The sequence below is a fragment of the Mustelus asterias genome, chromosome 12, assembly GCF_964213995.1.
Source record: "Mustelus asterias chromosome 12, sMusAst1.hap1.1, whole genome shotgun sequence".
NCBI classification, from domain to species: Eukaryota; Metazoa; Chordata; class Chondrichthyes; order Carcharhiniformes; family Triakidae; genus Mustelus; species Mustelus asterias.
This window is the reverse complement of record NC_135812.1, coordinates 22,828,572-22,841,078: the sequence shown is the minus strand read 5'-3', so window position 1 is coordinate 22,841,078 and position 12,507 is coordinate 22,828,572. Positions and strand designations below refer to the sequence as shown.

Below are 12,507 nucleotides of genomic sequence, written 5' to 3'. Positions count from 1 at the left end.
CTGATCTTGGATGTCGTTCCTTGGCGAATATTTTCATAGATGATTGGATCTCCTCTTCCTTCTCCCCTTCCAAAAAATTTAAAGGCCTCTGAAATAATGAACAGGAGCGTGGAAATGGATGACCAAAGTATTCTTCAGGACGCAAACTTAGTTCTTTACGACAGAACAGTATTTCTCTTCAACCTGTCGGAGAGAAGCTCCGAGAAATCCTGTGGATCAAACTTCAATTAACCAATCTGGTCCAAAAGCTGATGAAAATAGCATAATAAGTCTCACATCACCAGGTTAAAGTCCAACAGGTTTATTTGGCAGCAATAGCTTTCGGAGTCTCAGGCTCCTTCATCAGGTGACTCACCTGATCAGGTGACTGCCAAATAAACCTGTTGGACTTTAACCTGGTGTTGTGCGACTTCGTACTATGCTTACCCCAGTCCAACGCTGGCATCTCCACATCATCGAAAATAGCATAAGCAGGAAGAGGGAATGCAGTTTAATTTGATCAATGTTTCAATATGATGTAATAAAAATTGAAGTTACACGCTTTCAGTTAAGAATTGAATTGATGTTTAACAAAGACAAAGTTTCTTAATTTTTCACTATTGTATTTAAATTTATACACAACAACACCAAGAGGTTTGGTGGGGAGCAAGATGCCAAGCAGTTAGTATAAGTCAACAAAATGGGGACAACTTAACCCCGTGCAGGAAGGAGGGGAGTCCAGTAACTCTCTCTCATACAGCTCGATTTTCCTACTTTTTCTATCCAACACGTCCCTACCAGTTACCAAAGCTCTTTAGTGTTCGTAAAGTAATGAAATTGCAAAGTGACTTGGTTAATGCTAAGAGATTTGGGTTTCCCAGTGGCAATAATTGAGCAGGACAACGCAAGTTCAATCTCCGGTGTGTGGGATAACTGATTACTGTCAGGGCAGCTGACACTTTGTATGAAATTTCCTCAACTTTGTCACTGGACAAATGGCGGGGCCATTTATGGATCAGAAACCAGTTTACGGTTGGATTGGACTTTGCAAAGGCGCTTTAACTGAGCCAAGGCATGAGCATCCCACCTCCCGGTTCCCAGACAATCGGGGAAAGTGGGTGGGGTGGTGCACTGAATCGGTCAAAAGAAGATTTTCCAATTAAAGGGACCATGACATTGGTTACAATGGCTTACCAGCGATTGAATTTTTGAGGCTGCAGCTACCACAGGAATGGAGAGGAGACCTGGTATGGTTTCCTCTCCCCCAACCCCAGGAGTTTCACTCATACTTGGAACAGGATTTGAGGGGCTGCAGTGGGGTGAGCTCATACCTCCTTTCTCACCTTGCAAGAGAAGAGAACATGCAACTTTGGCAAGAGGCCAGTGAAAAGGAGGTGTTATTCCAGAAGGGCACAGCTCTCGGTGGCAGCCTACCATGGGAGCCTGGGCTTCCTGATTCATAGGTGCTCTGACGTGAGGAAAGCTGATTCTCTGCCTGTAGGCACTGTGTCAGGGGTGAGGGGAGAGAGAGAGTCTTGACTCGAGCTGGATCCCTGTATTCATTCCCTCTGTCCTGTGGAAGGGCATGTAGCTGAGGAGAAGACATCTGATGCTGCTTCTGGTGTTTCTCCTGCCGATGCTGTTGGTGATGGTGTTGTTTTCCCTTTTATCCCTTAGCAGATGTTCAATGTGGAGCTGTGTAAGGTCCACTCGTGCCTTGGTGGAGGCTGCCAGTGAAGAGCAGCTGAAGCTAAGTAGTAGGCAGTAGAAATGCCTTCCAAGAACTTGGTAATCGCCTGTCAAGCAGTGAGAGCACCCTCTTCAGGAAGAAGTACAATGATTAGTGGAGTTCATCAGTTTTACTGATTAAAGTCTTCCCAGCCTGTCAGCTTCACTGAAGAAAATCTCCCCACTGCGCACTCCCCAAGTGGAGGAAAGTGAGGTTGAGGCCACAACAGATCAGCCATGGTTGATTCAATAGCAGAGTGGACTTGAGGGGCCAATTGAGCTGCCACTCCTATTTCTCATGTTCGCATTGTACTAGTGAAACCTGTAAGAGGACGGAATGATGTCAGGATCAGACCCAACATCACTTTCAGGGAATTTAACTTCCTGTATGCACTCAAATCCACCTCCACTTGCTTAGGAAATTTCTGACCCTTTGTGTCCAAAGCTAACTTTGGCAAGGTACCTGAGGACCCTGACGATCTAAAACACCTGCTTCCACCACAACAAGCGCACATTGGCAATAGTGTGTACCATCTCCAAGATGCACTGCAGCAACTCACCAAGCTTCCTTCACATTCCAAATCCATGCTGTTTACCACCTAGAAAGAGAAGGGCAAATGGCATGGGAACACCACCACCAACAAGTTTCCCTCCGGACCACACAGCATCCCGACTGCCGCAGTTCAAGAAGGCAGCTTACCACCAGCTCCTCGAGCAATTAGAGATGGGCAACAGATGTTGGCCTTTCCAGTGTACTCACATCTCATGAACAAATACATATTTGGAAAATGTTAGGTGCTTCCTGGAGGTTTTAATCTAGTTATGAGAGTTTTGTTAAAGTGATTCTGGAAATATTTTGTGACTGCCTGGATTCTGACCTCTGTGAAGCCAGATGATGATTTAATATGCTCCAGATTGCCCCTACCTGTTAAAGTTTAAATGGAGAAACTTTCCTTGGTATTCATGGTGTGCAGTGTGATATCTTACTAGATAATGAGTTTGTTTTTTATCTCCCATCTTTTAGTTACGGGAATGACCAGACTTATTTTGATGAAATCAAGCAGTTTTATTACCGTGATGAATTCAGCCATCAAGTACAAGAGTGGAACAGACAGCGCAGCATGGCAATTGAACGATCACTGAACCAGTTCCTCTACCCACAGATGGGCAAGGAGCTGAAAAACAAATTACTAATTGAGACAAGGGACTATCTTTGCAAGGTATTTAATGAAAAGTTATAGTTTTTGCTCTGGATGTAAACCTTTTAGAACAGGAACATGGACTATATTCAGGATTTGTTGTGGCTTCCACCTCCCGTATAGCAATACAACATTTCACTGTTTTCTCTCACACACTTGTATTTTTGCATCATGAAAATATTGATCCGTTCTAAAAGTACACCACCTTTATCCCATTAAATATTTTATTTATTTTAGTTTATTCACAGGAAGAGACATAAGCGGTAAAATCCAGAAAAGCAGCATCTATATACACACTTCGTTTAAAAGAAACTAAATACCTTGCTTTAAATCTTACTTGGCATTCTTTGATATTGACATAGTAGCTATTTAATGAAATACCTAATAACACCGAACTATCGCAAATGTCACACTTTTCACGCATTTTGTGATGTGGCGATGCCAGCATTGGACTGGGGTAAGCACAGTAAGAAGCCTCACAACACCAGGTTAAAGTCCAACAGGTTTATTTGGAATCACAAGCTTTCGGAGCACTGCTCCTTCATCAGGTGAATGGAGAGGTGGATTCACAAACATGGCATGTATAGACAGAGTCAGAATTGCAAGATAATGGTTGGAATGCATGTCTTTACAGGTAATCAAGTCTTTACAGGCACAGTCAATGCACGTGGAGAGAGGGATAATCACAGGTTAGAGAAGTGTGAATTGTCTCAAGCCAGGACAGTTAGTAGGATTTTGCAAGCTCAGGCCAAATGGTGACTTTTCACTAATTTTGTGATTCATTTGGACACACCGATTACTCAAGTGCCATCCCAAAAGTGGCCTGTTCCCATACTATACTGTGATGTTGGAAATGTATGTACATCTGATGGTGAATAGAAGGAACATCAGAATGTTTCAAAGAAAAGTAGGGTTTTAAAAATGTATAGTTTAGGGTAGGGGTCTTGAATGATAAAAATTCACACGCTTCACTGTGGGATCAGGATGAAGAAGTCAGTGATTCTGCATCTAAAAGGATCTGCACTCACGACTCAAAGCTACCCACCCTTCAGCATAGACTGTTAGTTAAGCTTCTAGTGAGACTGAAAATTTTTAAAAAGTGAAGCTGAAAATGAAAAGGTTGATGCTGATGCTTTACCAGGTGCTCTTTTTAAGTTGCACAAATAGATTTTCCAAGTAGAAAAATAAATTTGGTGATTGAATCCGCATGTTTGAATGACAACTGGATTTACCAGTTGACTGACTGATGGTCATTTTAAAACCTGAGTTCTGTGTCTTGTTACCCTCTTCGTTTAAAAATGTCAATTTTATACTCTCTTATTTTGCTAGTGTTGCAGCCGCAAACTTTACAACTGGCTGAAAGTCGCACCTTATCGACCTGACCAGCAGAACGAAGAAGACGATGATGACTTTATGGAGGAGAATCAGGGTAAAGGAGTTCGAGTGCTAGGTTTGGCATTTTCAGGAGAAAGGTATGTGTGCAACGAAGCACTTATTCTCGGATTCCAGTGAGCAATTATCTATGCTGGGAGAATGATGGAAAATATCAATTGTGTTTTCATGCAAGAGTACTTGTGGCGTTATCACTACAAGAAAATCTTGACTTCTAAACAAAGGTATTACCCATATTTTTTAATGCAATGTATAGAAGAAGGATGATATATATTGATATGTATTCAACAGAATTTTATATATATTCAGTTCACATTTTATTGAGAAACATAAGTTTTGCAAATTACTGTAATTTTCTTCAATATTTCAGTTTGAACTATTATTCTTAAACTGAAGTAAATGCAGCATAGATACACAAAGTAAATACAACATTTCAAATGGACTTTACCACACTTGTGTCCTTCACCTTGGATAATTTAGTGGAGGGAATTTGGGGTCTGCTAAAAGATTCAGTTAAACATGTTTATCGAATTCGTCAACTGTTATAATACTGAATCATAGAATCCTACAGTGCAGAAAGAGGCCATTCGGCCCATCGAGCCTGCACCAACCACAATCCCACCCAGGCCCTATCCACATATCCCTACATATTTGCCCACTAACCCCTCTAACCTATGCATCCCAGGACACTAAGGGGCAATTTAGAATGGCTAATCTACCTAGCCCGCACATCTTTGGACTGTGGGAGGAAAGGGAGAAGGCAGACACAGGGAGAATGTGCAAACTCCACACAGATAGCGACCCGAGCCGGGATTCGAACCCAGGTCCCTGGAGCTGTGAAGCAGCAGTGCTAACCATTGTGTTACCGTGCTGCCCATAAACTTGTGCTTGGGTTTTTTTTTCCCCTGTGTGGAATTTCATAGAATATACTTCAACCTTGCATATTTTTTCTTTCTGCGATATTTATTAGTAGATCTGTCTGTGAAACATTGTTAAAGTTAAAGTTAATTTATTAGTCACAAGTAAGGCTTACATTAACACTGCAATGAAGTTACTGTGAAATTCCCCTCGTCGCCACAATCTGACATTGTTGCTCCTTAAAAGTAATTTGAACTAAGTTTCTGGTGTTTTCCAACCCACTTTTCAGCTGAAAAGTGAAGAAATGGCTGGTCAAGTGTATAACAGCTATGCAGTCTGATTCGTGATGTGATTTAAAATCAAATTCTAGAATCTGGAGATGTTTGTCTATTTGAAGAGTGTAAAGCCAACCTTAATCAAAGCTGCCTTGTGCATGCAACTAGTAAAGGCCACGTGGTAAAAGTTGTGAGAGAAGTGTTCCAGTCCCACTCTATGTCCTCAATCTCTCCTGAATTCCCTTTCTCTAATATGAACTGATGCTCACTGATATTATCGGCCCACCCTTGCTGTGCCTCTTCTCCACTCTGACACATGTAGAGCGATAGCTTAATTTTCAGTAGACTCCTGCAAAATCCATTTAATTTGCAAACTTAAACATAAATGGTTTTAACCTATATAGTAAGAAAGTTTCATTTGGGATAGGCTTTTTCTGTGTGCGGATCTACTTAAAACCGTTTATAACCTGAAATTCCTGTTTCCTGACAATACAATGAACCATCAGTTTAGTAAATTACAGACATATTGGAGCTATGGTGGCTTCATCAAAAATATTAATGTTTTATGTAATCTTTTTTGCTAGGGATACACCGGCCTTCTGCTCTCTTGTTAATGGAGACGGTGAAGTGACAGACTTCCTTCGTCTGCCTTATTTCTTGAAGCGGAGGAATGCTTGGCGAGAGGACGAAAGAGAAAAAAAAGTAATTTGTTTGTTTTTGACCATTGAAATATTCCGTACACAATTCTTCAAGTGTGTTGATAGAGACTGGAGTGGTCGTGTGCGAGTCTGCACCAGCTGTTTATAACTTTCATGAATTAAGAAAATAATTGTGTCCAGATTTGCAGATGACACCAGATTGGGAGCAATAGCTAATGACAAATGCCAGTGTGCATGCTCTTGCAAAGGCCTTGACAAGCTTGATTTAATGGACAGAAAAATTGCAGATTCAATTTAATGCAGAGAACCTAAGGTAATGTGTTTGGGTAGAGGCAAGATTAATGTGAATTTAGTGCTAAATAGGGAGGTATTGGAGCAGGGGGTGATATCTTCGGAGCTTTAGTAGTCTGGTCACCTTCAACAAGTGGAATTTGGTGCTGAAATTAGGAATGTACCACAAGAGTATCATAGATGGTTTAATTGGATTGAAGGTCTTCTGCTTGAAGCTGTTGCTATTTAATGAGCACGATAGTCATTAGTGGTTGCAATTTAACTTGGCACAAACAAACTGTTCCTCTAAGAATGAAATGCTGAGAAGCAACTGGAACGAACTAAGACATTTTAGGTTATGCAGTGGAGTTGATTTTGTGTATGCATGTTTTGTTTTCATTCATGGGATGTTGGCATCAGGGCAAAACCAGCATTTGTTGCCCATCCTCAATTGCTTTTGAAAAGTTGGTGGTGAGCCGCCACCTTCTTGAACTGCTGCAGTCCATGCGGTGCAGAAAACACCCACAGTGCTGTGAGGAAGGGAGTACTGGGTTTTGACACAGCGACAGTGAAGAAATGGTGATATAGTTCCAAGTCAGTGGTGTGAGGCTTGGAGGGGAATTTGCAGGTGGTAGTGTTCTCATACACCTTGTACTTCTCAGTGGCAGCAGTCACAGGTTTGGAAGATGCTGTTGAAGAAGGCTCGACGAGTTGCAGCAGTGCATCTTGTATATTGTACACACTACTGTGTACTACTACTGTGCACTGATGGAGAGAGTGAATGGTCATGGTGGTGGATGCAATTCCTTTTTGCCCAAATGATTATCAACTATTATTGTACCACTTTGCCATCAAGTCAAATATTTTGCTGTATGAATAAGAATAAAATGCTGTAAATAAGAAATGCAAATGGATAATGATGAAAGTGCACTGATAAGTTAACATCAATAAAATAAAAAGGCAAAGTTATAATTTTATTTGTGTACTTTTTATTAGAACTCAAACAGAAAATTATTAGTTTTTTATAACACCATTCTGAAAAAGCATAGACATTTATTTGAAATGTTATATCGTGCGTTCTCCTTACAGTCACTGGCTGACCTGTACCTTTCCAATATTTTCTGTTTCTATTTTGCATTTTGTCTTTGTTTTTAGAATTTGGCATTTACCAGACTGCTGTTAAATTTTTTAACACATCTTGTCCCATTGTTGCCAACCTAGTAGTTGGCATAAATGCCAATTGAATTGAATTGCAATAGCTTAATTCTATATCTTTCTGTCCACAGGCACACGATATTGAAACTTTGAAAAAATTTCTTCTAAATAAGAAACCCCATGTTGTAGCTGTGGGTGGAGAAAATAGGTAAGGAACTAATTTGTTAATGTAATAAATAATTAAGTTAGACTTTTTAACCGTTTCTGAACAACCTGCTCATACGCCAACACGATGGCTGTATTTAAGATGTGAACAGCCCCTATTTTTGTTTGACTCATTTTAAAGCTTTCTTTTGCTTCCAGTCAAAATCCCAGTTTCGTTTGATACGTACCTTGGCACTTAGTTGTCTTTTTGTCAGATAGTGAAGGAAGTGCAAAGAATTCCACCTCTGGAGGTAATATCGAGGGACAAGTTCCATATCAACTACACATGGCTGTAATATAAACACCAGTGATTAAGGGCCTTGGAATACATAGCAGCAACAAAAAAAAACCAATTTTACTAATTAATTAGAGATCTATAGATGAGGCAATGTTGCAATTTGCTTTTAAATCTTATTTGCTAATTAGTATCAAAATATTTATGTTACACTTAGAATCTTTATATCATTAATTTTGTAACAAAATAGTATGTTTTACTTCTTTAATCATAATACTGATGCAATGAAACCTCAGAAATCACTGGTACCTGCTGTAAGAATTATTGCAAAGCAGAGAGCACTTTAAAGTTAGAAGATCCTACTTTGGAAGTTCCAAGGACGTTTGCCAAAACAAAATTCATTTATTATGTTTTGTTTCCATATTAAAATTAAAACTACTGTATCTATATATATATATATATATTATATATATATATTATATATATATATATTATATATATATATTATTTATATATATATTATATATATATATTATATATATATATATATATATATATATTATTTATATATATATATTATAATATATATTATATATATATTATATATATATTTTATATATTATATATATATATTATCAGCAGTAAAAATATTTCTCCTTTATTTGAGGCAGTTGTGTGCTGCAGTAAATATATGCTGCAATGTGCTGAGCACAAGTGCTACACTTTTTTGCCGAATAGGTTCCTTATGTTGATTGGGTACCTTGGGAAAACTAAACATCATCTAGGTCGGAGACAAATCTGTGAATAATTCAACCTGGCCATCTGTAGCTTCGTGATTGAAGAAGTATTAGTTACGGTCTGGCTATCATTCCCATGTCCATTATTTTATAAATGCTTATATAGACATTACAATTATTAACAGTGAGACACAAACACATTGCAAGAAGTAATGTTTTGGACAGGATGTGCACAACACCAGAGGTTTAATATATGGTTGTTTTTCTTGGTAGAGATGGACTTATGGTTGTGGAGGACATAAAACGAATAGTGCATGAATTAGAGCAGGAGCATCAAATGTCACCCATTGGAGTGCTTCTGATCGACAATGAGTTAGCTCTTCTCTACATGAACAGTAAAAAGTCAGAGGTAAGTGGTATGGAAATATAAGCATCACAATTGAAGTAACTAAACTTGTTGACTAGGAGTAGACAACTTGACCATTGGATGCTAGTTTTTTCTTCACTGACTTGCTGCTACTCAAGTCTCGTGAAGTTTCTCAAACAATCTCAAAATGTCATCAATTCTCTCAATTTTTGTGTCAAATAAAGAAGACCAGATGTCCCTCAGGCAGAAAGGAATCTGAGAGATATTTGTTATGCTTTGTTCCGGTCAGTCTCTGATCAACCTACTGAAGAAAAGCATTGGCAGTAGGCTGGCAGTGTCTCTCAGATGTGCTTTTGTGAGATCAGAAGGCTGAGATAAACTATAAGTGTTTGTATTCTCAAAGAAAATTCTTTCATTAATTTGGTTCTTTTGGACATTAGAATGATTTTAGGGACTATCCACCATTGCTCCGTCAAGCAGTATCATTGGCTCGCCGGGTACAGGATCCACTGGTGGAGTTTGCTCAAGTTTGCAGCACAGATGAAGACATTGTTTGTCTCAAATTCCATCCATTGCAGGTAATCTACCATTTTATTTTTCACCATTTATACTCTTTTTTTTAAAAAATAGAAAGTACTGAAAAGTAAGTAAGCTTTTTACCTTGTGTTGAATAGATTTAAGGAGTAGATCTTGATTTTGTGCAAATGAGTCCTCATGCAACTTGGCACTTGCACTCCTCCATTTAGATCATGCTGTTGGAGCATATCTGTTATATACTCTGTTTTGCTTAGTTATTCTGTCAGAAAGGTGGGTGAAAGTGAAAAAGTGTTAGTTTTAGAATGCTGGATTTTGATGGAGTTTAATCATGGCCTCTAGTGTTAAAGATTCAGCAATTTTGGAGTTACGTAGCCAAGTTATGTACAGCTTTCCTCGCTCTGATACTGAGAGAAGCATTTGTGTGGACCATGCCACTCTCAGCTCACTCTAACCTGACTTAAATTGAAAGAGGTTTTAAAGCGTTTTCTTGAGTAGTTCATTTTTTTCTACCCCTCAGGAACAAGTAATTAAAGAAGAATTATTGAATGCACTTTACTGCGAGTTCATAAATCGAGTGAATGAAGTGGGTGTGGATGTAAACAGAGCAATAACCCATCCACATACTCAGGCACTGGTTCAGTATGTCTGTGGTTTAGGACCTCGTAAAGGATCGCACCTCCAGAAGGTAGGAATTAAAATGGAAATCCACTGATTAGGGCTGAATTTTTTTTGGTTATGTTCTCGTCAATTGTAATAGGCACCGTAGTACTGCTAGCGCCAGAAAGGTGCGACCGGTCCCATATTGCAAATCCACAATTTTTGTAAGTACATTTGTTGGGTGGGAAAAGGTTTGAAGTGCAATGAAGGCAAAGGGAGGAATATTTGAAGTAGCTCCAATGCCATTAAAAACCTGTGAACTTTTTTTTTAAGTGAATTGCACCATTGAGGTGTCCAACAAATAAAACTCGCCCATTAGGAGAATTTTGCATACCTTTGTTTTATTAAAAATCAGTTGACCTACAAACATCAAAGTTATACAGCCAGTTATTTGCATTGATTTTGAAGAATGAGGGTTCAATATTATAAGCAGCAATAGGATTATGCTTCTTCATGGACTACAACTAACAGATCATTATTTTCCCCTGCAGATCCTCAAACAGAATAACACTCGCCTGGAAAACCGGACCCAACTAGTCACAATGTGCCATATGGGTCCAAAAGTCTTCATCAATTGTGCAGGATTTATTAAAATAGATACTGCATCATTAGGGGACAGGTTAGTCTTAATAGTGCAGAAGTACAATTTGTGAAATTTTGTGCACTGTTGAATACATCCTGTGTGGTTTTCCAATATCATGTGACAATTCAAAGTGTCGAAGTCTATAATAGTGCAGTGAGCCGAGGGTTTCCAGCTGCCTCATTGCTCTTGCAGTCTGCCATTGCCATAATGTCTGAATTACTTGTTACTTGAGAAAAGTTGTTATTTGAGATTTATATCTTGAGTATTGAATTCTAGAATGTTACTTTGATTAAATTACATCTTGCTGTGATCTAGTGATTGGCATTCTTTTATATTGCCTGTCATTTGTAAAACAGTGGTAGCAATCAAACAAATGAGTGATAATTTGACGAATCCTGGGATGTGTCTGTTGTCCCACATTAATCGTCATCAAATGTGCTCAGGAATTCTTGTATAATAGTTACTGATAAACATACGCCAAACTCCCATGACGTGACCACGACAATACACTTCCTTTTAATCAATCTAGGTGATAGTCTTGATTTCATGTATTGAAATTGGGAGTGGGAAACAAACATATATTTTGTAGAATAATGATCTGAAGTTTTTTATCACGTTAGGTAACCAAGTTATTCTGAATTTGAAGGAAGAATGAAACTTTATTGTTATTTAACATCGTTGTAATCGGTTTATTTTGAGCAATTTTGATCAGCAAGATATCTCTGTAGTTTATTTAATTAACTACTGTTGAACAGATTTAACTCACTCAAATAATTTTCCAGCTGACTTTTAAATTACTAAAGAGGGTGGGATGTATGATATGTAATATATAGGTTTTATTTATATACATGTAAAATTATGTTTGACAAGCGAGGAACATTGATTTCCATTTGTCTTTTGCTTATTGGCAGTGTTTACCTGCTTATGTAACATTTGCCCTGTATAATATCTGCAGTACTGATTCCTACATTGAGGTCCTGGATGGCTCAAGGGTTCACCCTGAAACTTATGAGTGGGCCAGAAAAATGGCTGTGGATGCACTCGAATACGACGAATCGGCAGAGGATGCCAACCCAGCTGGAGCACTGGAAGAAATTTTGGAAAATCCAGAGCGACTAAAAGATCTTGACCTTGACGCATTTGCAGAAGAACTGGAGAGGCAGGTTGGTGTTTTGATGAGTCTCTTTTCAATTGAGTATTTAATTCAGTGTTTTTGTCAAATATAATGCAACAAATGAACATCTTCATCAGTTTTGGCGCAATCCACATTGTCCCGCAGTCTGTCTAATAACGAGTATGCTGTGTTTCAATATTTATTGATTTGTGCCTGGAATTGGCAGATCATAGAAATCATAGAATCCCTACAGTACAGAAAGAGGCCATTCGGCCCATCGAGTCTGCACCGACCACAATCCCACCCAGGCCCTACCCCCATATCCCTACATATTTATCCACTAATCCCTCTAACCTACCCATCTCAGGACACTAAGGGCAATTTTAGCATGGCCAATCAACCTCACCCGCACATCTTTGGACTGTGGGAGGAAACCGGAGCACCCGGAGGAAACCCACACAGACACAAGGAGAATGTGCAAACTCCACACAGACAGTGACCCAAGCCAGGAATTGAACCCAGGTCCCTGGAGCTGTGAAGCAGCAGTGCTAACCACTG

General features: G+C 39.0%; 1 protein-coding gene across 1 annotated transcript in view; it reads left to right on the top strand.

Moving 5' to 3' along the window:
- The window catches only part of supt6h (SPT6 homolog, histone chaperone and transcription elongation factor), a 73,827-nt gene that overhangs the window by 46,471 nt on the left and 14,849 nt on the right, over nucleotides 1-12,507 (top strand). Inside the window, exons 17-25 of the mRNA XM_078224918.1 lie at nucleotides 2,732-2,927; nucleotides 4,236-4,378; nucleotides 6,016-6,133; nucleotides 7,647-7,723; nucleotides 8,965-9,100; nucleotides 9,499-9,636; nucleotides 10,113-10,280; nucleotides 10,744-10,871; nucleotides 11,791-11,998. Coding sequence (XP_078081044.1) covers nucleotides 2,732-2,927; nucleotides 4,236-4,378; nucleotides 6,016-6,133; nucleotides 7,647-7,723; nucleotides 8,965-9,100; nucleotides 9,499-9,636; nucleotides 10,113-10,280; nucleotides 10,744-10,871; nucleotides 11,791-11,998 — 1,312 coding nt within the window. The remainder of the gene's footprint in view (nucleotides 1-2,731; nucleotides 2,928-4,235; nucleotides 4,379-6,015; nucleotides 6,134-7,646; nucleotides 7,724-8,964; nucleotides 9,101-9,498; nucleotides 9,637-10,112; nucleotides 10,281-10,743; nucleotides 10,872-11,790; nucleotides 11,999-12,507) is intronic.